This window comes from Strix uralensis, chromosome 25 (assembly GCF_047716275.1).
Source record: "Strix uralensis isolate ZFMK-TIS-50842 chromosome 25, bStrUra1, whole genome shotgun sequence".
Lineage (NCBI taxonomy): Eukaryota > Metazoa > Chordata > Aves > Strigiformes > Strigidae > Strix > Strix uralensis.
Genome location: NC_133996.1, coordinates 731,634 through 759,382, shown reverse-complemented (window position 1 = coordinate 759,382; position 27,749 = coordinate 731,634). Strand labels below are relative to the sequence as shown.

The following is a 27,749-nucleotide window of genomic DNA, read 5'->3' as shown; positions in this document are numbered from 1 at the left end:
GGCCCAGCCCCGCGGCCCGCGGCCCCGTCGCCGGCCCCGCCCGGCCGCAGGAGAGGCGGCGCCCGCCCTCGCGCCGCACAGGAGAGCAGGGGGCGGGGCGGGGGCGTCCCCGCGCCGTCCTCGCGCTCCCTTTGTTCGGAGGCCGCGGGCGGCGCTGCCCCTTTAAATCCCCCCAGCGCCAGCCCTACCGGCGCGCCGGGGTGAAGGCGCCGCGCGATTGGTTACGGCGCCTCCCTCTCATTGGTCCTCGGGAGGAACGGCGCGTCCCGCCCCCCACGTCTCATAGGCGCCGCTGGCTGCTCGTCGAGAGTGCCAGTTCCTGAGTGGGTGAAGCAGTGGTCCCTGGAAACAGTTCCGGGAAACCCCGCGTGTTGCCGGGGTCGCGCCGCCGTCCATGAGGAGAAGGAGGAGCGCGCGCCATTTGCCGTCGCTGCTTGGGCCCGAGCTGCGCCGCGCAGGCCCCGCTCCGGTGAGTCCCCGGGAGGCGCCGGGGGCGCCGGGGGGCCGCCTCGCGCGGAGGTGTGTGTGGGGGGAAGCTCCGTGGCCGGGGGCGAGGGCTCCCGCGTAGGCCCTTGAGGCGGGGCGGGCAGCCGCGGGCTCCGGGTAGGCCCGGCGGTGGCGGAGGCGGCCCCGGGGCGCTCGCGCCGCGGCGGAGAGCGGGGCGGGGATGCCGCTGGGCGCCGGCCGCAGCGTGTGTCCGTTCCGCGGGCCGCGGCGGGGCGAGCGGGCCGGCCGGCCGCGCGCGGGAATTGCGCCGGGGAGCGGCCCGGGGGCGGGCCCTGCGGCCTGGCGGGGGGAGGGCGGCTCGACGCCGCGGGGCGGCCCGGCGCGGGCCCTGCATGGGGAGGGTGGCGCGGCCGCGGGCTGAGGCTGCCCCCGCTCCGCCCGGCCGCGCGGATTAGGTTTGCATGTGGCGGGGAGCCGGGACGCGCTCTTCTCGCGGTGCTGCTGCGAGTAGTGGCGGCGGCGCGACCGTTGCGCTGGGAGTCGGGTCCCTTCTCGATCCCCCCTCCCGGCGCGGCGGGGCCGTAACACCGTGATAGTTGAGGCGCGCTGGTAGGCAGCGGCCGCGGCTGCTGCCCGAGCTGCGCTGCGGTGTGCCTGCGGGGACTGAGGAAAGCTTTCAGCAGAAAACGCATCGCTGTTGCCGCGCTCTCTGAAATCTTGCGTAGCGTATGTTCTGGTAGAGCCGGCTGTAGGGAGGGAAAACTGCACTGCACCTACTCACAGCCCTCAGGTTTGCGCTTAATGCTGTGCTTGAGAGAGTAACGCTTGTCAAATGCTCCGAAGGGGGAATTCTCCAGAATTTTGTTGCTAAGACCTTGTTTTTCTTAAATGATCTTTTGCCAAACCTTCAAAAGTTTTGCTTAAATCATTATTACTATTATTTTTAAAATGAGGCTTTAGTTACTGGGTCTTAGCATCCTTGTTACCTGTCAGTTTTTGAATGTGGCTATTTATGTACCTGAACTATGCTGGACTACTCTTTTTTTAAAAAAGTTGCTTGGATTCCCTTTCCCCTATATGTGACACTAAAAGATCCTGACAGCAGTTCGTGCTGTGAAGGATGCTAATGCTCATGAAGCTGTTTTTTCTTTTTTTTTTTTCCCTTTGAGATTACACTTTGTTTCATGTCTTCTAGAAGTAAACATAATTCAACTAGAATTCTGCATCTTGCAGTGTAATTATTTTTTTTTACCTACGCAAACTCTGGTGTTTGCAAACTAGCAGAGTCTGCTTGATGATTTTGTATCCTAGAAACTGTATTTCCCATGAGTACATAATATCCTTATCTCTCAGTTTTTCTGTCTAGATGTGAACACTGTTGGAATATATTTGAGCCTCCTGCTAACACTCAACTTACAAGTTTTGTCAAAAAAAGCAATAGTCCTTGCTTTCTTAGGCAAAGATAAGAAAAATTCTTTGAGGATAAAGTCATTAGAACAAAGCTCATTTTTGTTGAAGTGTTGCTTTGAACCGGGGCATCACGAATGTTGTTCTGTATGACACAACCAACCAGATCAGCTATGGCTAACTCCAGGGAGAAACAAGCACAGACTTTATAGTCCAGGTTAGCAAAATGCAGTAGCTGCTGATGCAGTCAGTGTTGTGTTTTAATGGCACTGGTGTGCACCTCGCTAACCTGTCGTGCTGAAGTCACCTCCCAGTGATACTCGTGTAGATACGCAGCGTAGTTTCTGTATGGGCTGTGCTAGTCTCTTGCTTGGCATCATGGTGGAGGCTCTCAGGTATTTTCATTCCATGGGGTTATGGAGTGAGAAAGGCTGAGAACTCTGTGCTGGAGGGGTGAGGGTGCTAACTACGCTTTGTCATAGTCTGCCACTGAAATGCTGGTATGGAAACCTGGCTACTGTGTAAAGGTCTTCAGGGTGTGTTAACTTTGACACATGTCTTATAATTCATGCTAATAAACAGTATATCTTGATTAAGCTATTAAAATGTGCTTTCTGAGACTGAATAAGCTATGGAACAAAATAAATGGCTATAATGCCTTCGTGTAAAAAATAAAGGAATGTGCCAGTAATGTTTGTGAACTAGTGAGGCTTTAATAAATCCCCAGTTCAGTCTTTTAATGCGAGTTCTTATCTTCCCCTCACTCATGTGTTTATCTTGCTGTTTTGACAAGAACCTTCTTGAAATGCAAGGCGTAACTGTAGGGACTACACTTGTTTTCTTGTGGTTCATTAAAAAAAACAAAAACAAACAAAAAACCCCCCCAAAACTTCCCCTTAATGCTATTTTTAATGTGGTATGACTTAAATGCTTGACACAGATAATATATAAGGAATAGTATCATAAGCAAGTTGAATGACTTTGTTGTGGAGTTTTTCCTGTATCAATTAGTTATGTTTCCTGTGCACCTGAGCTAAACAAGTTTAGTTCCTCCATGAAATCAAAAGTTACATAGCTGAAGGCTGAAAACTCTATTGATGTATAAGCACTGTGAAGCTGGTTATGGTAGTTTGAGATATTGTCTCTTTGCCAGAAATTGCCATTCCTGCTCGTTTAAGCTGTTACTAAGCATGTTTTGCGTTAACTAGACTGTAAATTTATAATTAATTGGATGGAGTTATACTTAGATAGTCTGTGGGTGGCAACCTCTGTTAGAGGCATGGTATAAAATACAGGGAATAGTAACATCATGGCCGTTTAACCGGTGGTTGTCGGATTGAGGCTAAGATCAAGTTTCTGTTTTCAAGGTGCCATACTCTGTCAGGCTCAGCTTTGTGGTTTGTTTGTTGTGTTTTTTTGTTTTTTGTTTTTTTTTTTTTTCTCCCTAGGAAAATTACTATTTGAGCTGTTTGAGTTATTAAACATGAAAAAGAAGGTTGTTTCTGGGTACTTAGAAGCACCTGTAATTTTAACCTCCTACTTGTGACATGATTAGATCTTAAAAAAGGGACTAGTCACTTTGCAAATTACTCTCTTGAGATGCAGGAATTCTATGTGAAAGATAGTGGACGGCTGAAAACATGTTTTTTGTCATGTTCGTGGTATTCAGAAAAACATTGTTGGCAAGAACAGTGTGAAGTTTGAAACAAGACAATCCTCTTCCCTGTACACGCAGTTCTGAGGTGGTGAAGCTAGGTAACCTCTTGGGCACCAGTGGAAATTCTCCTTGCCTATGTAAAGTTGGCCCCCAATCTGTATTTATTACTGCTGCTCATTTGGTAAGCACGTTTTTGTGTACACTATTTTAAACTCATCCATTTCTGCATGTTTTAAAAACAAAAACATATCCCACACATCTAATATACATAATCCGTTATTTATAATCCACACTTGAAATCTTTTAAACCGGTCTCCCTCTTTCCTAGATATTTGAGTTACTTAATGCAGGTTAATAACTCTTGAGTGCATGGGGGTGCTCTTCTGTGTGGCCTGTCCTGTCCTAGGCTGAGTCACATGGACACACTGCACATGCAAACATAGATATCACTCCTCTTTAATATGCTTTTAATATGTTTTTTAGAGGAGAACAAAAATCTTAAAATCATCGTGTGTTTTCCTTACTGATAAAATACAGTTAAAAAATATTTTGATAGCTACATCTAGTTGATGTTATCTAGAGGGAGAGCTAAGTGTTCTTTTTCAGCTATGACTTTCACTGGGGTGTATCTGCTGAACTTGGAGCACAGATTCAGTATTGTAAGAGGTGTAATTCTGCTTGTTGATGCTTATTCAGGTAGAAAAGTCAGTCTAATCTCAGATATCAGGCCAAGCTTGCAAAGCCAGCAGGGAATCTATTACTATAACTGTGAAAAGAAATATATTTCTTCTGGATACTGTTGGGACCTGAATATTTTGACAGCTCTGTCGCTTCACAATTTTCCAGAGTAAATTTCTTTAAGAAAGTCTTTTAAATTAAGTTTGTGTGACAGGAAATAGCTAAAATTTGAACACCCAAACTGAACCTTTCTGGCTGGTGAACATGCAGAGCATTTGACTTAAGTTCTTTATGAGGATACTAATTCTTATGCAAAAATAAACCATACAGCTAGTGAATTAAAATGCTGAGACTTAATTTACACTGTCTAAAAGCCTACTTAAAAAAGCATTTGATCAGCTGTGGTGCTGTGTAGTAATCTGATACTTACGGGTTAGATATTGCTCCACACACTGGTGTAAGTTAGTGATGAAGGTAGATGTCTTTTCATGCCGTTAGGCTGCAAGTCTTGCCTGTCAGAAGTTTGAGTTGTTGAACTGCGGATGAGGTGTTTTTGCCTGGACACAGCATAGCTGTTGACCTTTTGTTCAGTTATAGGCAACACTGAGATCAGTGGTAAACTTCTGGGTTTGTGACACTTGCAAGCTAATCTGGGTTCACAAAAAAAATGTCCCAGAGCATCACCATAAGCCATTGAAGTGTAGAAGGTACTTGTGATTGTTTCAGATACCTTGTCCGTATTTATGTATTGGCCTAGCCACGCAGTTCTTGGTGGGGTTTTTTTGTGTACGGAGAAGACTGTGTAAGCAACTGATTTTATAAGGTGGTAAAAAGGTGAACACAAAAATAACCCCCTCCGTATATCTTTTTTGTGTATATCATCCTATGCATTTTTGAGAAGAGGGATTGAGAATGATACTGTACCCAAAGCATTTTCAGTTTAACTAAACCCCCTCTGCTCTGCACTGTTTCAGATTGGAGATCTTGCAGAGGCTCTCTAGCAAACAGAAATCTAGCTGATTTTTGTTTTTCATGATTTTTGTAACCTGTAGAAACTTCATGTTCAGTTAGTGTTTTGCGAGTTCAGTTAACACCTGTAATGATAGGTGAGCATTATTGTAGTCTTCAGGTAGCATTTTTTTTCTCTTCTGTAATTAGGCTGTAGGCACGGTTGCTTTTAAGTAAACTGAATCGGTTAGAAAGCAATTTCTCTTCATCAGGTAACAATGTGTGTGTAGCAGAATATATGCGCTATGTAGCTACGGAAAACTTCCTTTCTTTTCCACACTAATTGCATAAAGAAGTGGCATCTGACAGAGAAACAATGTGAGGCTGTGTTACTTCTCTCTAAAATTGTCCTTCAAGTCAAGATAGCTTTAGTAAAATCATTTCTGTCTGAAGAAAATTTTTTTTTTTTCCTTGCTCAAGCTTGCAAATCTTCATAGGATATCTTCCAAAAAGTTCATGAGCGGTAGTCTAGAAGGGACGGGTATACAGGTGACTGTTAGAGATGTGGTTATGTTTGGAGACTCGTTTTGCAGCATAGTAAATAGCTTGAGGCTTCAGCATTTTTAAAAAAAATTGTTCTTGAATCATCTTCATACCTGTATTTCAGTACTTAATTGCATTGCTCTGACCATGCTGCATATGTCTACCTGGTTATCATTTCACTGCTGATCATCGACTTCTTCCCTATCCTTTAAAGCCCGAGGCTCATCTCATTTCTGAACTTAACGGCTGATCATCCTAATGTTCTCTGCTGGGTAGTTGAATTGTCTTTTGCCAGCCTTTTTATTTGAGTACTAAATATCAGCTGGCTGGCTAATTGAGAAATTGAAACTACTTTTTAATGAATTGGGCAAAGCCCACTGGAATTGTCTGAGAAGATAGTTGTGCATTTTTCAGTGCACATATTTGGAATCAGTTTGTTAATTCTGAAAGCAAGTCTTTTTATGACTATAAGAACTGAAGATGCTGCAGTCATGGCTTCCTTTTAAACCAGTAAGTTACATATTATAAAACAAGTAGCTGTGATTTGTAGAGCTCTTATTTGAGTAAAACTGAAAGCATGGAAACAGTTCAGTTGCAGCTTCAAATCATAATGTGCGTTAGAGTGCAATTTTTCTCTTTCTGTCCTTACTGAGTTCTGACAGTGTCGTGAGAAGGTGTTTGGCTAGTCTTATGCAGCATGTTGGGTTTGAAGGAAGACATGGCAACAAGCCAAGAAAGTGAAAATTAGCAAACAAGTATTGACATTTTTATACTTTAAGCTACCCTGCAGGGGTTATGTGTTCACTACATTTTAAACGATTGTTTAAAAGTAGAAGAATGGGAAATGAAAATAGCACTAGCTCTTCTGATTCTTTGTTGAAGGATGTTCTTATCGTGTCCCCGTACATTCTAGCTGCTATGGTAACCAGTTAACTTACTGACAATCAGCAGATAAAGTTTAGACATCGTTATGTACATGAAGTACATTTTTAAAAAAAAATTATGTAAATTCTTCCATGTACATTTTCCACAGTATTAAGGGTTGTACTTTCTTTTGAAACTTAGATCAGCTGCATCCAAAAAGTATTAAATAAAACTTTTGATACAGGTCATTTGCAGCATGTATACAAATTAGTTTAGATAAATCATGCATTGTCCTACAACCTAGTTATTTCTGGCTTATTGTAATATAGCTCCTGAATTTTTTCCAGCAGCATAATAAAATGGCTAATCAGGTGAATGGTAATGCGGTACAGTTAAAAGAAGAGGAAGAACCAATGGATACTTCCAGTGTAACTCACACAGAACACTACAAGACACTGATAGAGGCAGGCCTCCCACAGAAGGTGGCAGAGAGACTTGATGAAATATTTCAGACAGGTATAATATGCATTTCTTGTTTCTGACTGGTTATGAAAGTGAGGGCATACCATTTTCAAATTTTTATAGATTAAGGTTTAAAAATTCATTGTTTTTGATCTGTGTAGCTCTGAATGTTTTGCTACTTTGACTTCCCTAAAGGCAAATTGGGTTTGACATTGACTAATTACTTTACACATCCTTAGTGTTGTATGTGATATCTTAGTTGCTTTAGGGCACAGAGCACTAGTTTCTTAGATGTTGTCAAATAAAGATGTATGTTTGAGCATACTAAACTACATTTTTTTTTTTTTTTCAATCCGAATCATCATTTTGCTTTTACTTTTCTACTGTCAACTCCTCACAGTGGTTCTTAAACACGCAAAGGCTGGATAGGTGACTTAGTGAGGGAAGCAACTAGCTTGTCTTGCCTGGGACTACATTTGAATTGAGTCTGCCTGTGGATTTTTTGTTCTCTCTAGTTCTGAGTGGACAGTTTAATCCATGTTGGTTATTACACTGAAATGTTCAGTTTGACACTAACTGCTTTTCAACAAAGTTGAGGACTAAGCTATCTAGCAAATAGAGTAATATCTTGCTGGTAGCAAGTGGTCTCTGCAACTTCTAGAGAGGTTTCTTTATATACAAAGGTTTTTCTATTTTGTTTTTTGTAACCCCCTTATTATTTTGTCCTATAGACAGAGGCTTCCTTTTCCTCTTTAGAGTGTGTTCTGTGAACAGATTTACAAGAAGCAGTAGAACTGCTCTATGTGCTGATCTTGAATGCCTTGGTGGCAAGATGACAGTTTTTGTTGAAAAGAGTCAAAATTCCACTGATCAAGTGAAGGCAGTTCAAAACCAATACCTTATCAATCTTCAGCATGATACTCTGGCTCACGTGGGTGATGTCTTTTGGAAGTCATTCACAGTGAGCATTCATCGAGCCTTTACCAGCTTTTATTGGCTTTAGACATGCACTTTCTAACTGTGGGTCACAATGATGTGCACTTGATGGTTTGAGAGAAGGTGTAAATGCCTGGGCAGAGGAACTTGTGGGGCTCTAACACGTGTTGCAGTTAGGTTGTGTTGTGAGGAGTTCTCAAGGGATTTAAAAGCTTTTCAGCCCAGAACCTGACTATCTAGCATAATTCCACTGCATGAGTAACCTGAAAAACAGTTATTTACACTTCCTTAATGCCACTGAAGGTGTTTGCATTGTGCAGGGGCTTGTCAGTGAAGCAAACTACTTTTGACACCCGAGCTAAATTTGGGGTTGAATTTAGGGATTTTTAATCTGCTGAGGTCTTACATGAAAGATACAGGTGCCTTCCAATATGCAGGATCACTTCTGAAATGTAGTCCTTGGGCTTGGCACTACTGTGCATTTTTGAAATCAAGTAGCAGTTAAATGATCCGTGTATTTTGGAGATCAAGCTATTGCAAAGTGTGTGGAGTTCTTGGTATCTGTCCTGAATTTCACTGTGTAGTTTAAAAAGTGCAAATCTTAAAGTCTGATACTAATCATGCTCCACATCTTATGCAAGTGCATTACAAAAGGAAAGAAATAACCTGTAAAGATCCTTAAAAACAAAAAAGTGCTTCAGAACTGGTCCAATGTTTCTTGGGGGAGTCTGTACCTGTAAAATTAACATTAGCCTTTTCGGGTACATAGCAGGGCTCGAAATAATACCTTTTTGAATTCTGGCTCTCGGAACTGCATAGAGCAACAAAATGAGTTAAAATTATTTTAGACATACAGGAAGTCCACTGATTTTTACTTTTTGAGTTGGAGGAAAGAGCGAACAAACCATTCTACTTCCTAACATTTTGTGGGGTAGAGCTTCATAAGTATTTGTCAGTTAGGTAGCTCTTTTTTCACGTAGGATAGGATACCTGTAATGTTCACACGTCAGCTTACTCTAGAACAGTTCCATTCAAGAGAAGAAAGTGTGAAACTTAAAAGACCAACAAAATCCAAATTATTAGAAGTGAGCCAGAGTTCATTGTTTCAAACCCTGGTGTGTAATACTGCTTTTATGCAGCAGATTGGATTCCTGAATGTTAGAAAACTGTTACACATGGGGTATAATCTTGCACGTCAGTTAGTGCTTAGGTATATACATTTTAATTTAACTTTTTTCATTGTTGTACTCATGTTCTTTCATATACTTGTGTAGGAATATGTAATTATATTAAATGTATAATTCTGTTGCTATGGAACGTAACTTTTTGACTTTAAAAGCAAACTGCATAGTTCTTAGTTTGTATGAAATTCAATAGAAATCTGTAACTTCTTTATCTTTAACTTTTAGGGTTGGTAGCTTATGTCGATCTTGATGAAAGAGCAATTGATGCTCTTAGGGAATTTAATGAAGAAGGAGCCCTCTCTGTATTACAGCAGTTTAAAGAAAGTGACCTGTCGCATGTACAGGTAAGGTGAGAGCTCCAGGAGTGTGAGCACATAAGTATAAATAGCGTTCTGGCATTATTGGCAGGAGAGTTGTAACTTAGAAATTCGTTGATGTTGCTGTATCCTTATATTTCAAACCCAAATCACAAGCCTGTTAAAAATTGCCTTAAATGTGTAGGTATTCGAGTGCAAAGCAAAAGCTCCCAGATAATAAAAATGAGTGTGCAATTGAGAAAATAAGGTAAAATACTGTCTAGAATCTGATGAATTTTTCAGTCTGACAAGTTTGTTCAATTAATTGTTATATTTTTCTAAAGGATTCTTGTGACATTTTGTTTATTGCATTGGCTTGATATAGTGACCTCATGGTATGGAGTGTAAGATTCAGTGGATTCCCAGGGCTTGTCATACACACAATTGAATTATTTTGTAAATTGTATCTACAGAACAAAAGTGCATTTTTATGTGGAGTTATGAAGACCTACAGGCAAAGAGAGAAACAAGGCAGCAAAGTACAGGAATCAACAAAGGGACCAGATGAAGCAAAGATTAAGGTAACATTTAGAAAATACTGGTTATTCTGTACTAACTGATAATATCACCTGTATGCAGACTGAAGTAATTTTGGATGTACTTAAAAAGCATCAATACTACCTGTATAAGTATATTCACACTTGGATTTAAAGAAATGTGTGTGTGTGGTAGAGATTCAAATGAGAGAGTGCTTGTTCAAAATGCAGATCTTCATGATTAACAATTGCCAAAATGCTTGAACTTAATGTTATGTAAGGCCTATGAAAACATTGATATCTCTGTAAGAATTGTCCAAGTTGTTCTTTTATATTAGAGCTTTTACGCACTCATAAAATTACTTGGAGACTGATTGGACGTTTCAACAAGGTATTAGTATATTAAGAAACTCATCTGTTGTGCAAAAACCTGAGTGCAGAGCGGATGAAAAGAATTGCCTGGTGTTCTGGAGTTCTTGGGGTACTACGTAATAAAATGGAAAAGAAAGATGGGTTCTTTCCAATGACCTTGTAGTATAAAACAAATGTTGCTGTTTGTGGTGGTAGTTCTTTAAACCCTCCAAAATAAGAGGGATTTTTGTAGGTTCTGTCTGTCCATATATATCTTGTATCAAACGTGGCAATGAGCAGATAAGGAAATGCTTATTTTAAGACAGGTTTTTATTCTTTATATTTTAACGTACTACCCTCTTCCCCCCCGCCCCGGCAGAACTAATGTGACAATTTTTTTTCAGGCTTTGCTAGAGAGAACTGGTTACACTTTGGATGTAACTACAGGACAGAGGAAATATGGGGGCCCTCCTCCAGATACTGTATATTCTGGTGTTCAGCCTGGTATTGGAACAGAGGTTAGTATGTATAGACAAATCTGACTGTTATTTTCTATGTTTGTGCAAACTGATAAATAAGAAATACTTGAAAGTAAACTACATTACAAGTGAAAGCTTGAAGTATTGTAGAGGAAAGCATTCTGTGTGTGTCTTAGGCTTTCTTACGCCTCAGTATTCTGCAAAAGACAGGATAATAGGTTGAGGGGGGAAGAGCAGATGCAATGTACTAGGAAAGGCTATGTAAAATTTCTTAAAATGTAAAATAGATCATTAAATTGCCAGACTTCATGGACCACCCTAAAGCTCATGGTCCATCGCTTAAAAAGTGGTCAGTGTAGGTATTAGCTCTATAATAGGTGAAAGCGTGACTCAAAGGTATTTGACTCTGTTTACAACATAAATAGAATTTAAGTGACAGTAGCAAGGTCATGCAATGTGCTGGAAGTGAAAAAGTCTTGGGTGTTGTATAAAGATACAATATTTTGAAGAGGACAACAGAGATTAGTAATTATTAAGGAATTGTTTATTTACTTTTGTTTCAATCTATATGAAAACATCCTTGATGCTTGCATGGACTGGTGATGAAACTACCATGCTGAAAGAGTCCATGCAGCTTGTTTTCTTTTGTAAATTTTTGCATTTGTGCATTCAGAAAAGTGGCTTAGAAGTTGCTTACCAACTTAGTGGTGTTGCCAGGGTGATTATGTGATGGTATAACGTGTTATTTCATTGCACCATGCCTCACTGACATTAGGGAGCATTTCTTTGACAGTGTGGTCAGACACTGGAACAGGCTTCCCAGAGGGATGGTGGGTGCCCCAAGCCTGCCAGTGTTTGAGGCATTTGGACAGTGCCCTTAATAACATGCTTTAGATTTTGATCAGCCCTGAAGTGGTCAGGCAGCTGGACCAGGTGATCATTGTAGTTCCCTTCCAACTCAACTATCCTATTCTACTCATGACTGAAAATACTTGACTGATTTGAAGTATTTTGTGATGATTAGCCTCTTTACGATGTCACAGGAAAGCTGTAAAATTGGCTGTGCTTTAATACTATTAGGAGTATGTTTATATCCTTTTAAGTTTCCTGAAGCTTGCTAGAATGGGTAACTTGTAGAAACTCCCTTAAGATAAGAACATAAATGCTTCTGCCATGAATCAGCATTAGAGGCTGTAGCAAAACCCAGCTAAATAGTTACAGAAACCATACCTCTACCAGATCAATTTATTGCTGGCATTTTGTAGGATTTAAAGACTGATTACTGCTTTAGATGTGCTGCTTGGTTTTTGACTGGCTGAGATGCTGACCACCTTGCTGAAGCTGGTGTACACTTTATTAAATTTAGTCTTTAGCTCTTGCTGTTGAGCTCTGAGGCATAGTAATCAACAACTTAAGCATGATCTTATGATTTGGTAGACTAGACAGAGCATGTTTGAACACAAGTGACTGGAGATTATTGTGGCACTTTTTTTTTTTCTCCAGAATGAGGTGGGTGTGGTTTGTTTGGGTTTTTTTTTCTTAAGCTTTTGAGAACCACTTCTCTTTTGTCCTCAACAGTTCTGGAGTGTAAATACCTGTTTTCTAATATAGAGGGTAAAAATATGAAAAAGCACAAGATGTATCCCTTTGGATTGTGGCAGTGAGTCTGAAAGTTTGTAACTTACTTAAAAAATACTGAAGCTCTCCTAGTTTGTGCCAGCTCAGATATGTTGATGCCAGAGCTGTAACTGGCAGTAATGGCAAACTTCTGTTTTTTAAGGATACCCAAGTACTGTTACTGATTTCAGGAAGATACATACTAGGTAGACTTTTGTCCCTCAAGATGTATCAGATCTTTCTACTGTAAATATTTGTATGCCAACTAATTTGTCTTTTTAAAACATAAAGGAATTCATTACATGTTAACTGAAGCTTTAACTCTCTTTCAGTATGTACTTGAACACTGAGCAGTAAAACTGAAGTATTGACAAACAGTCTTATGGATGTTTGGTGTGTTGAACATTCACAAATTGTCACTGTGAACACTTTGCTGAAAGGGTTATGTGGGTGAAGCTGCCCAGTGTATTTTTTTCCAGTGGTTGGGCTTTAAGAGCAGCTGGACCTTCTTGGAATGTGATTCTGTAATAAAGACAAAGTAGTTACAGCTGTGCAGAAGTTTGGAGGAGAAAATAATTGCAATAGGATTTGATATCAAACTCGAGTATTCGTTTTACTTAAGGATTTGCTGCTCCAGTGTAAAGTATTTTGCTTATAGTGAGGTCATATGATGTTGACACTTGGAGACATTTATGGGCGTTTGTGGGATGAGAATGGAAGCAATTATTTGGGTGTTTCCTTCTCTTGTTACACTGGCTTTGTCATGTGCATCTGCAGCTACTGATAACTGCTTAGCCTCAAGGGGCTTGTACCTTTGTTTTGTTTAAAATTTCTAAAATTTTTTTCTGCCTTTTCTTACCTCCTCTTATACCAGCTGTTACTTTTAAAGATGACTGGAAGAGTTTTAAAGCTGCTTTTTTTTTTTCCCCCCCGAAGGACAGCATCTAGTCAGTAGACATATTTGGAAATTCAAGGTCACGATTGAACCTGTGCATCTTGCTAGCAAACTATGAGGAAACTTCAGTTTGGTTACGAAAATGCTTGAGCTGTGTATTTGCTTACCTAGCCTGCAAGGTTTTGATCCCTAGCAGGTTGTTTTGTAGTTAATTCTAAACACTTTGAATACTCTCAATCACGCTGTTGTGACTAGTCTTTGATACAGGAGTTCTTTTGGAGATTCTTTTGTAAACCACCAGATTAGGTTTAAGACAATAGTCAACTTCTTGAATGTCTTTCAGTTATGGATTAGTTTTACATCCTTTGAGATGCTGAAGCTTTTGTGTATACGGTCGGGAAGATGCTTAGAAGTGTCACAGTAAGGATGATTTCTAAAAGGAATGTTCATATTCCATGATGAAAAATAAATTCCTTGCAGAGGGAAATAATTAGAATGGTCCTTGAACTGAAAGATAGTAACTGATGGTTTAAGTAACTTCTCAAGCTTTGCTTAGGCATGCTTGGTCTATCCTAACTGTAGTTTATCGTTTTACTGAAGTGTGTATGCAAGCAATGCTGGAAAAAAGAATTTTTTTTCGTATTCCTAAATTCAATATTTTTTACACAAAACTGAATTGTCTTATTGTGGTTTAAAATAAACCAATTGTTCAGCAACATTAGAGGATGCATAGACATTAGAAACATCTACATAGCAATTTCAGTAACTTTTGAAATTAAGTGCAGACAAGACAAGGAAGGAAAATGTTATAAATATTTAATTAAATTCAGTCACAGTAAGGAGGACTTTAAGTGTATAAGGAACAAAAGGAATTTTAGTCATAAGTCCACTACTAGTCAGGGATGATGAAGCTTTCAGGCAAGACAAGCATTCAGTGTTTCAGTTGGATAATGCTGGATGGTAAATCCAATATCGTATCTGCAGTGTCTGCATTTGTGGGTAATATCTGATGAGGTTAAGCTGTATTTGCTAAACAGGTTAAAATACATTTTTTCACTCTTGATCTTCAGTCTGCTGACTGAAGAGCTTTTAATTTTTAAATTGAGGAAAACTGAAGGATAATTATTTTTCTAAATTTTTTTTTTCTTTAGAGGAGCGTAACAAAAATCTGACATGTATAAGGCCTGTCCAGACTAATTAAGTAAAAATTAAACAGGTGACTGATGTGGTACTTGATTTCCATCCTTCACCGTATGAATGAATGTAATACCATTTAAGACATCATTTGAAGAACAGGAGGCTGCAGTGATAACTGTAAAGTACCAGCCCTTTACCCCACTGGAGAAGGTATGGGGGGAAGCACTTCTCAAAATGAGCACAGTGCAGGTAGTGTGAAGAAAGTAATTGGCTGAAGTCTGTACTGATTGCTGGAATGGCTTCAGCTTTCTTGAGGGGTCTCCAGATAAAGTAAGTTCTTCTCCTAAAGTTTTGAGAGACTTCTATTTCAGTGTTTTTCAGTGATGTGAATAAAAACTTGAAAATTCTGTAGAGTATTTGCCCATAATGTGCGAGGGTGATGTGCAGGCTGAGATATCTATTATAACCATTTAGGAGGAATTGCTGCATGTCCTTTTCAGAGCTGAAATTTATTGGGTAAGTATGTGATAAACATCATCTTCGAATGTTGTTATCAAAAATGCAAAATTACTTTTAGCTCTGCGAATGGTAAGTTGGTTTTGCATCTGGTTTTCTATGGGTGCATCATCAGAGTTTATAAGAAAAAGAGTAGTTGTGAGGCTAACTTGCAATCTGGAAAATGTTATGTTGCTGGAGACGTTGGGGCAATTTAAACTGCTTTTGTCCATAATAAATTGAATGGGAAGAATCAGATACTGTAATAACTCTAACTTGAGAAGCAGTGGTATAATAAACTCAGCAGGAGTTGAACTAGACAAAGCTTGTGCTGGATTTAGTACACCAATGGAATGTCGTTTTTGTACTGGAAGAACTGTGGGGGTTCAAAGGATTTTGTACTGTGCCAGAATTTTTTTCCACTTCCTTTTTTTTTTTAATGAAGATTGTAGATTTGGATGAGATGAAGCAGTCATGCGGCCTACATTAATTAACACAAATCTGGCATTTAGGGAAGATTGACTGCAAAGCACACGAAGGGCACTATTAAACAGAGAGAGGTTTTGAGGAAGCTCTTGCAGTGTACTGCACTTCTGTTGGCTTGCGATGACAACAGAAGGGGCTCAGTTGATGTGTCTTCAGTTATTTCAACATCTAGAGTGCAGAAGTGGATTGCACCCCCAATAATGCTCTGTGAAGTTGTCCATGGAACTGAAATTGAATTTTTTCCTAGTTAAGACTTTTCATAATTAATCTTCTGAAACAGTAATACAAAAGTAAAATGGAGTACTTTGTACAAATCCTTTAGGAAGCAAAGCTGGAAGAAGTAAGTCTAATGGTCAGTGATTCCAACAAAGGCCCAGAAGTGATGCGGTTGCATCCTACCTAGACAAGATCTCTTCTATATTGTTTTGCTGATAATGCCAGTTTCCAGATTTTTTCCACAGTACTGTTGTTGTGGAACTAAAAAACGAAACAAGAAATCTAAGACGTACATTCTTTGGTATTTCAGCAACTTTATTCAAGCTTATCAACATACATCTGCTGTAACTTTTTTTTAATATTTCTTCTGATCCTTGCAAGATGTTCACCTGATGTTTGTCCTGTCTGATACTGATCTTGTAGTTCATTAACATATTAAATTCACAGGCTCAAAGCAAATTCACTTGTACTTGAATTACTCCCACAGAGTTATCTAGTCCTTCCAGTATAGATGGAAGCTACCTAGTATATAGGTCTGATATGAATGTATTCAAATTAAACCCTTAATTCTGTTTCTCATACTCACTTCTAGAGTGTATTACCTGAACTGAACTGTAGTAACAGTCTTGTGGAATTGTCAGTGATCTAAAGTTTGTAGGAAGTGAGCCAAAAAGACTGGAAAGAAGGAGGAAACAGAAGCTTTCAGGATGGTAAATATTTGGTAAATAGCTGGAAAAGTAGACTGTATTTGGATTAGGGTTTTTTATTTTCCTGAAGTTTTCTGTTCTGGTGTGTCATGTTCAGTTTCTGCTGGAAATGGTGGTATCTGAAACAATTCAGTGCCAAGTTTTTACATTTGACTGACTTAATTACAGTTTGTGGAGAGTTCAACTGACAGTTTCACTGTCTTAGTAGCAAGTTTTCTTGTGCATTTCCATGATGGTATTATTTTTTTGTTTTTCAAAACTGCACGTGGGTTTTAGAATGAAATGTTCTAGGTAAAGACAATAGAAATCCCTACAGAGAGGTATTTCCAAGCTTTTTGGGGAGACGGGATGGGGGAAAGCCTGTTCTGCCATTAAAGTTTCACTCAGTACGATAAATCCATTCCTCCCCCCCCCCCGCCCCCCCAAAAAAATCATGGTCAGTTGGCATTTACACTGAACTGAGAGAGGCTAGGCTAAGTGGAAGAAATGTTCTGGAAACTGAATTTCAGGAGTATCTGTTTAACATGAAGAAACATCTAAAGGTTCTAGCTTTCCTTTGGAGGAAAATAATTTGTTCCACATTTTTAAAATCAGAGTCATCACACTCTCCTCACGAGTTTGTTCATATTAATACTTACATGGACATTCTGAGTGTCTTTAGTTTTGGAATTATCTGATAAGCCTTCAGTGCCAGGTATGACTATGGCAAGGCCTCGCCTCAGTGGAAAAGGTTGACTACTTCTAGCTTTTTTACTACAAAAAAATATTTGAAGCTAAAATAAATAGAATTTGATCTTAATGGGAATTTGGAATGTTTTGCTGTATTAGCAATTCAGAGATTTTGAGAATTCAGGAGACCTGCAGTGATTAAACAACTGGGGGAGGGGGGAAGCTTTCTAGGGAGACCTCAGCTGAAGAGATTGAACTCCTTAACAAAACTTTACCAAAGTATATTGTTATTGTTCTACGTGAGGAACAAAACCAGGAGGACTCCAGGTTTTCTTACACAAATATTAAAACATTGTTGTGGTTTGAGCCCAGAGGACAACTGAGCACCGCTCGCTCACTCCTTCCCCCTCAGGAGTGGGAAGCAGACTATAAAACAAAAGGCTTGGGAATCAAGACAAGGACAGGGAGGGATGAGCCACCCATTATGGTCACAGGGAAAGACAGACTCCTTGGGGGGAAGAAAAAGAACATAATTTTAATTCAAACACCACCACCACTTAACAGAGTAGGACAGTGAGAAAATACAACCACATTGTAAAAACCTTTCCCCCACCCCTCCCTTCTTCTTGGGCCCAGCTTTGCTCCCAATTTCTCTCCCTCTTCCCTGCCAGTGGTGCAGGGGGCAGGGGATGGGGGTTGTGGTCCGTTCATCACTCCTTGTTTCTGCTGCTCCTTCCTCCTCAGGGGGAGGACTCCTCACCCTCTTCCCCTACTCCAGTGTGGGCTACCTCTCACGGGAGACAGTTCTCCACAAACTTCTGACATGAGTCGCTCCCACGGGCTGCAGCTCTTCATGAATTGCTCCAGTGTGGGTCCCACCCGTGCATTGTGATCTTCCCAGCGCCGAACTACAACTGTGGGGGCTTCCCGCAGAGTCCCGGCCTTCTCTGGGTGCAGCCTCTGCTCTGGTGTGGGGTCCTCATGGGCTGCAAGAGGGCACCTGCTCCCCTGGTAATCTCCGTGGGCGCAGGGCACAGCCTGTCCTCTCGCCATGGGCTGAGGGGGGTCTCTGCTCCGGCACACCTCTCCCTCACCCCCTTTTCTTCCACTGACCTAGGTGGTTGCAGAGGTGTTGTCCTTGCAACTCCTCCTCACAACTCCAACTCCTCCTCCCAGGTTCCCCTACTTAAATACATTATCACAGAGGTGCAGCCACCGTTGCTAATTGGCTCAGCCCTGGCCAGAGACTTGGAGCCCGGGGGGGCTTTGAGAAGCTTCTCACAGGGGCACTGCTGTAGCCCCCACCCCCACTACACACACACAAAACCAACACATACATTCAGTTGGTGGAAGTTGAAACAAGCAGACTAGAAATGAGATTACAGTATATATTAAAAGTGAGAAGTGTGCATCAGGCAATTTCAGGCTTTTTGTAGATTTTTTTTTTTCTGTCTCTGTAACTTTCCAATGAAGATTGAGTTACAGAATGGTTTGCAAGTACTGCAAGAGCAAGGATGTGCTTGGCCTGCATTAACATAGGATACCTGGCTAGATAGTTTGTAAGATCTTTGGTTTTAATTGCCAGATTATAACCAGGTAAGAACAATTTACCTCTGCACTGGTGGAAATCTACAACCTCTCCAATATAAATAACAAAACCAGGTTTTCAGTAAGTTAAACATAGTAGTAACAGCAGGAGGCCTAGAAGACTTAGTAGGACATACGTAATGTTGGCCACAGGAAATCAGGCTGCGGTGATGGCTGCAGTGTTTCAGCTGTGATGGTTTATGCTGCAGTGTGCTTCCTTTCCCAGGAACTTTCAAGTATTAAAAGTTAAGTTTGTATTTCTGAAAAAGCTTTAAGTGTCCTCTTCCTTCTTAGGTTTTTGTTGGTAAGATTCCCCGAGACTTGTATGAAGATGAATTGGTACCACTCTTTGAGAAAGCTGGTCCGATCTGGGATCTGCGCCTCATGATGGATCCTCTTTCTGGTCAAAACAGAGGTTATGCTTTCATTACCTTTTGTAGTAAAGATGCAGCACAGGAAGCAGTCAAACTGGTGAGTAATTTATTTTCAGACTGGACAAGATAATGTAAACAGCAAGTGTGTTGGTAATCTTTTAGATAATGAAGTCTTTGAAGTGCTTCATTAAAGCATCCATTGACAGACTCAAAAATTTTACTTTCTTAAAAATTGCTTCCTGATTTGATTTAGTATATACAAATGACATTCTACTTCTAGGACCATAGTCTTCTATGGCCTACTGCAGTCTGCTAGAGTACTTAGGTGATTAGAGTAAGAGCTTTCTTGACCACAACTGGAAAATATTTTCTTTAAGCTTCACTGTTTAAGTTTTATCACCCTTCCTAGTACAGAGAGCTACTTAGAGATGTTTGCTGCTGCTGTGGAGGAGGTCTCTGACTTTGGTGCTCTTTATGGTTCACGGTGGCCTGTACTTCTTTCCAATGGCAGTCATGCTGTCAGCTCACTACACAGAAACCTGACTTGGCGTGCATCTAGATGGTTTGGCAAAGGATACAGAGCGATCCCATGAAAGTTAAAATGAGAGGCAGCAGTCTGACTGGGGCCCTGGTTCATTTGGCCTTGCCTCTGCCTGAGAGGGAGAAGTAGAATTAGGCAGATCAGTGTGTATCACACAAGGTTTTGGATATGGCTGTGAAATACTGCTTGTATTTTGAACCTAAACAGGTGAAATGCTTTATCTCAATTGCCTTAGCAGAATTCAGCTGATCCTGTATGAATAAGTGGGGGGGAAACCTAAGCGTCTAGTTAAGCTGGGGTGGTGGTGGTGGGAAATTCACCAAACAAACCAACCCAAAAAAAACAAAACCTAGAGAAACTTACGAAGCACTTCTATTCCATTGTAAAGGCTTCAGAAGGAGTCATTGCCTCTAAATGATCCAGTGTTTGTTCCCTCAAGTAGTTTAATGCATTTGGAAATAGTTACAGTTGTTAGGCTTCCAGGACTGGGAGTTGCATGGCCCTGCTTAGGCTTTTTTCCTTTTTAGAACCTACTTGGATGTTTCCTGAAGGAGATGCATTAAGTATGTTTTTAATTGATTGCTTCTGGGTTTCAGTGTTTGAAGATGGTGGATATGAGTTACTGTCACTTATGAAGGAAAAATTGTTCTGGAAATTTTTTCTTTTTTTGACCAAGTTGAAGGTGCTTAGAGTTGCTACTTTAAATTTTTACTGATTGAGGGAGATGAAAGGGAAGATGCTGAAGTGACAGGAGACGTATCAAGCAATGCGCCACTGATGGAAGACTGGCCTCCTTACCCTGCATATTGTACCAAATAAGTGAATTTGTGTGACTATATTCCTTAAGTCCTGTATCTGGATTCCCTTCCCCCTACCTCCTTTACCCTACCATCACCTGGTAATGGGTCCAAGCTTGTCTGTTGGAAGATATTTCACCTAAATACTATTGGGGGAAAGGAAAATGGGGCAAACATTTGCTCCAAAATGTAGCATGTTAAACCTTCATAGCAAAGTGAGGTTCTTTCAGAAAATAAACTTGAAATTTTGAAGTCTTGGTTTCTCTACACCAGGTGGGCCTTCTGCTTGTGTTTTCAGGTACCAATGGGAATGGAATTGATTGTAGGTAAAATGGCTTTCTAAAATAAGTTGTAATTTGAAAAGCAGGTTCAGATTAAGTTCATGGCACTGGAACACAAAGTTTTATTGTGTTATGAATTGCTGTTATATCTGAAGCAAAATTCTGAGATGTTTTTGTCTTCCCTAAAGTGATCTTTTTTTGATAGGCTGTGTAGTTCTTGAATATGAAGAAGGTTACTGAAGGTATTGCTCTGTCATCTGTATGTCAGCATCTCAGCTAGGGTAAAATGGCTGAAAAGTTGCTTTTAAGGAATTGGATAAGATTTTTGGAAGCTGGCTGACGATCAGACATCTATCCTCTTAGATTGTGTTTGAAAATTCTACCTAAAACAAAGATGATGTCTATCTTGAATTCTTTCTCATATATATATATATATATATACACACACACATACACACAGAGAGGTATTTATTTTTTTTAAAGGTTGAACTCTTGTACCTTTAAAAGACCTACCAGGAGTGTTGGTGTTCAGAGTAATCCAACTGTGGGTACAAGCATGACGTAGTGGGTTAAATTTTTTTTAATGAGGAGTTTTAAAACTTAACAGTAAAATTTATAGAGTCCTAGCATTTACAAGGTCAAAAAAATCCCTGCTGTGGGGATGGGGGTGGTGGTGGTGGGAACAAGGTCACACACTGATTTAGACTTGAGTATCTCACAGCAGATAAGCTCACTGTTTAAAAGCTATCAAAGTGGAAGAACTCACAGTATCTATAATGCTATGTATTTGCTTATTAATAACAGCAGCAATGACTGACACTGAGTCCCAGCACAGCAAGCAGTCACCAATTGTCTAGGAAGATCTTTCAAGTTTGAGATAAACAGTAGGTGAATGAATTTACCCCGTGTGATTTGTATCTGTTACGTGTGTTCCTCGTACATCAGTTTCTTTCTAGCTTTCCATTCAGCAGAACTTCAGAAGTTTCTATGGAAAACCGAAGCTCAGCAATGTTCTTCCAAGTGAATGCTGACCCAAATACTGCAGTTCTAGTAATTCTCTTGCAATGTGAATTCAGTATGCTACATATAAAAGCCATAGATCATGAAGAAAAGAGCTGATTTTATGATTTGGGGGATCTTTTTATCCGTATTACTGTGGATAAAGCAAATGAATGGCTTTTTATTTTCTTAGTGTGACAACTATGAAATCCGTCCTGGGAAGCACCTTGGAGTATGCATCTCCGTGGCAAACAACAGGTTATTTGTTGGGTCAATTCCAAAGAACAAGACTAAGGAAAACATACTGGAAGAGTTCAGCAAAGTCACAGGTAAGACCTTCTTAATGAGTTTTTCACACTGATCCCAAAATACCATTTGGTGTCACTGTTTTGTAGGTCTAGTTGTTTGACAGGTGTGTTCAGCTATCACTTAAACTATTTCCAAGATGGATTCCGAATTTGTTTCTGGTAGAAATTTTATATATCAAATATATTTTATAGTGGAATGTAAAGGGACTAGTGTCTGTTTTACTGATTGTTAAATTAATGGTGATGTAGGTTTACAATTTGAGATGGAAACAGCACAGATGAACTCAGATAAGTGAAGGTCCTAATTCTGTTACCTGTTCTAGCTTCCTCTTGAAGGCTCTGTATTTGTAACTGGATCTACAGTAAATTCTGCTTTCACAACTGAGAAGTTTTTGGGGAGACTCAAAGAAATGTATTAAGTTGAATGATGGGGAGGAGAGAATACTAAATCAGTTTAGAGGGAATGTTATTGTAGAATAGTTAGTAGCGGACTAATTTCTGTCCCAGTTCTTCAGTGTTGTTCCCCTGTATATGCAGCAAATAGAAAGAGAAGAAGTCGGCTCGTCACTGGAATGATGCTTCTGCTTTAAACAAGACATTGAGGTCTTGATCACCTGCTCTTGTTCCTGTAGGAGAGTTTTAACCTACTGCTTCTTTTTTAGGATTGTTCTTTATAAGTACTTCAGGGAAGTGGTGAAAACAGAAGGTCAATATTCATTTAGTTCTCTCTCCTCTTTTTGGAGAGATGTGAAAGAAATTCTTTCCAGCTTTCCCTGGGAGGTAGGGGAGATGCCACCTATTAACGCTGACTGCTTTTCAAAAATGTAAAAACGGTAAAACAAAATACAGAAAATTTACACTGTGTGACCTGTTCAGGTTGATGTTTTGCAGGGCCTAATTGAGAAATAAATTTGTTCTGGAGAACTTCACCTGCTGTGCGACCTGTTTCTGGCTAAATTGGATGGATATCTGTTACTTGTTTTGCTTTTCTTGTGCTCCCTCCCCCTTTCAGGTGTTAAATTCAAAGGCTGTGTATTAAAAATACAAACAAGTGAAGGGATTTTAGAGTAGGTTCCAGATTTTTTCTTTCCTTTTGAAGCTTAATACTAAAGACCTGTTTTTCAGAGGGTTTGGTGGATGTAATCTTGTATCATCAACCTGATGATAAAAAGAAGAATCGAGGATTCTGCTTCTTGGAATATGAGGATCACAAGTCAGCAGCACAAGCTCGCCGCCGCCTGATGAGTGGGAAAGTAAAAGTCTGGGGAAATGTTGTGACAGTGGAATGGGCTGATCCAGTAGAGGAACCTGACCCAGAAGTCATGGCAAAGGTAAGTAAAAACTTAACTGGATGCTCTTGTGCTTTGGGAGGAATTTCTTTATGCCATAGTGACAAAGATTTGTTCCAGTTGAACAATGCTGGTTTTGAGGCACAAAAAGCAGTTAGAGGGCATTTGCGTAGTAAGCCATGCAAAGTGGCATCGTCTGAGTGCTGCAAATTAGTTGCCATTGTACGACGTTAGGAACATGTTGTTGTAACCTGCTGTTCCCATTTAAACTAGTAGTGTACAGGATTATCCTCCTGGATTGGCACATCAGTCAGTCATTAGCAGTAGAAGCAGATAATGAACAACTAGGTGGGTATCTTGTAAAACTATTTTCCAGAGTGAGATGAAGGTGAGGTTCAGCATAGGGTATGATGTGCTCTTCATCCCTGTGTTTTGGGATAACTCTTTACTCTTGAGATCTATTACTAAAATTTTACTGGGATTTGTAGCATCCCAGAAGCAGAAAATCAAAGTTGGATATTCTTCTGGTCACAGAAGGGAACTGTGAAAGGAGAGAAGTTGTAGAAACTTCATACAGGTAACTAACAACAAGGCTATTTTCTTTTTTTTTGGCAGGTACAGAATTCATAAGGTTACCCAAAATTTTTTAATGCAGGGAAGAAGGGAATAACATCCTACTAGTTTATGTTAGTTTCCTTTGAGGTTTGACTTTCAAAGATTACAGCTTTCATTCTCGTTTTTTTCACCAGGTGAAAGTTTTATTTGTAAGAAACTTGGCCACTACTGTGACAGAAGAAATTCTTGAGAAATCCTTTTCCGAATTTGGAAAGCTGGAAAGAGTAAAGAAGTTGAAGGATTATGCTTTTGTTCATTTTGAGGACAGAGGTGCAGCAGTGAAGGTAGGTTGATTATTCTTTCCTGGCTAATTTGACATGAGCAGTTTATTTTGTACAAATGGTTTCAAGAAGTTTCTTTACAGTACATACCTAGATAAGACAATGTGTAGAGCCCATTTAATAAAGTTCCCATTGCGAGAATTTTAACACTAATAATTTTGTTCCTATGATTTCAGTAGCTAGGAGGATGTGAAAATTGCAAAGGACAAAACTGTAGCAAGTTAACAAGTAGACTGGAAAAGAGGTATAGACCAATGCAGGAGAGTCTAGAGAAGAGGAAAAAAACCCAAACAGATCAACCTAGACAATTTTTCTGAGGAAACACTGACAGAAGGTATCGGTTGTCTCTCAAAGACCCCTGTTTAAAGGCTGTCTGTTGCTTTGGAGCAACAAAAGTATTGAATAGAAATTGCAAGATAATCCAAAAAATGCTTTGTGAAGGGGAGAAGAATGGCACTAGCAGCTCCCTGAATGCATTATCTATTTTTAACTCTACACGCTCCCTAGAAGGTTTCTTCTGAATGAGTTCTTAGACATTGGAGGTCATTATTGTAAGCTTCAAAGGTGTCTTCCTTTGTAGCGAAGAGCAGTTGAGAAAGTCATTAATCTCTGCTGTTTGTCAGTGGATTGAATTCTACAGGAATTACTCTGTCTGTTCTTTAAATCCATAGTTTATGGGGGGAAGGAGGAGGGGAGGTGTTTTGCACCTGGGAGTCTTGAGCAAGTATATTGTATGTGGTATATGTGGCTACATAGTTCAAAGGCTCTTTACTCAACCTTAGTAATTTTACAACCATTTAATGGCTTACAATTTTCCTACCTACTAAAACAGGGTTTAGAATACTCTTGAGTTTGCATGTCACTCACAATTAGTGAAGTTGAAGTCAGTTTGGATAGGTTTAGACCATGTCTAAGAAAGGGTAAGAGATTGCTGACAGAAAGGGTGAGCTCCTGACATGTTCTGTTGTAGTATGTCTTTAAACTCTCACCAGTCCTGTCCCACTAGACCTTTCTTCTAAATGCTCTGTTAGATTTGAGCAACTGAAAACTCGCAGTTTCAGTTGTTGAGAAAAGATAGATTGAACGCAGTAGAGCAGAGCATCTCTAATGCTCATCTTCGCTGAAACAAGCTGGAACGCTACCGCATCTGCCCCGTGTGACTGACTTACGGCTGCTAAATTGGCTTATGAATTTTGTGAGATTTTTGTAGATGGGTGTGTTGTTTGTTTTCTAATGAAAGCGTTATGGCATTAACACATGGAATGCATGGAATTGGCTCATGGATTCCAGTGTCTACTTATTTTCATACCTTTTTGAAATCGCCATGACCACTAATATTTTTGAGGCCTGTAGCTGTTCAGTCATGTAACTGCACAGACATGTGAAGTCTGTGTTAATGCAAATGTTAATACCCAGAAATGTTAAATGCAAAGCAGATAACTCCAGGTAAAGAATTGTCCTAATCATACTTTGTGTATGTATATTAAGTTCTCTTTGTGCATTTGATAATTGCACGTTACTTCTCTGGAAGATTCTTGCCTCACTTGATGAGATCACCAAACTTCAGTAATTATTTTTTTTTCCTGCTCAAGTATGTGTCCCCAGAAATACTTGGTTTCCTCAGGCGCTCATGTAGCACGTTCAACTATCTAGGAAGCCCAAATATAAAAAAACCCTCTTTTTCTTGTGTGTGTGTGCTCTACCTGGCTTACAAGTCCAGTGAGTGTCGTGTGAGTAGTGAGAACTTATGTCAGAGTATTTCTGAAACATTTCTAGGGGATATAGGAACATAAACAGTGATGGTTACGTCTGATTTTTTTTTTCTCAAATAATGCTCTATGTGTTTTAATTCCATTCTTCTACCTTATGATATAAAGAGATTTTTTTTTTTTCAAATGCTGCTAAAGCGGGACTTGAAAGAATAATATGTAACATTCTGTTTGAGTAGCACAGAAAGGAAGCACATGGCATAGTTCAGCCTGGAGCAGCCCAACCATCTGGTTTCTTTCAGTAAGTTTTAGTTTCCTTTTGAATGGAAGCAAATTTTTAGATGTTTCTCTTCTAATTTTTGTACAGGCTATGAATGAAATGAATGGGAAAGAGATAGAAGGGGAAGAAATTGAAATAGTGTTAGCAAAGCCACCGGATAAGAAAAGGAAAGAACGTCAGGCTGCCAGACAGGCCTCCAGAAGTACTGCGTGAGTGTTCATTCTTGCACTACCTTAATACTGCAGAATGAAGTTCTGCTCTAAAATATGAGCCAGTTTAGGAGAACTTGAACCACTTTTCTCCATGTTGTGTATTGTTAATCAACAAGGGGAAATTTATACTTTATTTTGGAAGACTTTTGAAGATAAATAATTGCGTGTTTCTTTTTCTTAATAGGTATGAAGACTATTATTACTACCCTCCACCTCGCATGCCACCTCCTATTAGAGGCAGAGGCCGTGGAGGGAGAGGTGGATATGGCTATCCCCCAGATTACTATGGCTATGAAGATTATTATGATGATTATTATGGTTATGACTATCATGACTACCGTGGTGGCTATGAAGATCCCTATTACGGCTATGATGATGGCTATGCTATAAGAGGAAGAGGAGGAGGAGGAAGGGGTGGGAGAGGTGCCCCTCCACCACCTAGGGGGCGGGGAGCACCACCACCAAGAGGTAGAGCTGGCTATTCACAGAGGGGGGCACCCATGGGACCACCAAGAGGAGCCAGGGGTGGGAGAGGGGGTCCTGCGCAGCAGCAGAGAGGACGTGGTGCTCGAGGAGCCAGGGGCAACCGTGGGGGCAACGTAGGAGGCAAGAGAAAGGCAGATGGGTACAACCAACCTGATTCCAAGCGCCGTCAGACCAACAACCAGCAGAACTGGGGCTCCCAACCCATCGCTCAACAGCCGCTCCAGCAAGGTGGTGACTATGCCGGTAACTATGGTTACAATAATGACAACCAGGAATTTTATCAGGATACTTATGGGCAACAGTGGAAGTAGACAAGTGAGGAGGGATTGAGAATATTGGAAACATAGAATTGGCTATAGCTCTACATCCTTCAAAACAAAATTGGCTTAATGTTTCATCCTTCAGTAGCGATTGGCTGCCATTTGTATTGGGCTGAAGAATCACTCTATTGTGTATATACTCGAGTCTCTTAGTTTTCTTTTTTCATAAACGCACTTGGACATTACTGGGCTTGCAGAATTCCTGAACTCCATATGGGGTTTCAATGCTTTTATCATTTTAGGCTTCATTTTAGCAGTTTAAAAGCAGGAATGGCACACTGTTCAATCATGATTTTGCAGAACCTCTGGTTTTGGACAGTTTTTGGTTTTTTTTTTTTTTGGATTTGGGATAGACTACATAGGAGTATGCTGTACATAAAAGTAAAAGCTAGTGCTTTGTCTTAGTAGTTTTAAGAAATTACAACAAATTAAGTTTTCTTGTATTGAAAATAACATGATTGTATGTTTTGCATTCCTAGAAGTAGGTTAACTGTGTTTTTAAATTGTTATAACTTCACACCTTTTTGAAAATCTGCCCTACAAAATTTGTTTGGCTTAAAACGTCAAAGCCGTGGCAATTTGTTCCTTGATGTGATTGTATTTCCAATTTCTTGTTCATGTAAGATTTCAATAAAACTCAAAAATCTATTCAAAACATTA

At 40.2% G+C, this 27,749-nt stretch overlaps 1 protein-coding gene across 5 annotated transcripts; it reads left to right on the top strand.

The window, feature by feature from the left end:
• The first annotated feature begins 325 nt into the window (after positions 1–325).
• Positions 326–27,749, top strand: HNRNPR (heterogeneous nuclear ribonucleoprotein R). 5 transcript variants are annotated; one of them, XM_074894401.1, is made up of 11 exons: positions 326–469; positions 6,892–7,060; positions 9,352–9,470; positions 9,896–10,003; positions 10,714–10,827; positions 18,892–19,068; positions 21,783–21,918; positions 23,023–23,228; positions 23,936–24,085; positions 26,159–26,280; positions 26,468–27,749. In XM_074894401.1, the coding sequence occupies exons 1-11, from the start codon at positions 395–397 to the stop codon at positions 27,078–27,080; spliced, it is 1,989 nt and encodes a 662-aa protein (XP_074750502.1). In that variant the 5' UTR covers positions 326–394; the 3' UTR covers positions 27,081–27,749. The 5 variants fall into 5 exon arrangements, with proteins under 5 accessions (XP_074750502.1, XP_074750501.1, XP_074750503.1 ...); XM_074894400.1 differs by having other exon boundaries at positions 333–469; positions 6,874–7,060; XM_074894402.1 differs by having other exon boundaries at positions 334–469; positions 6,895–7,060.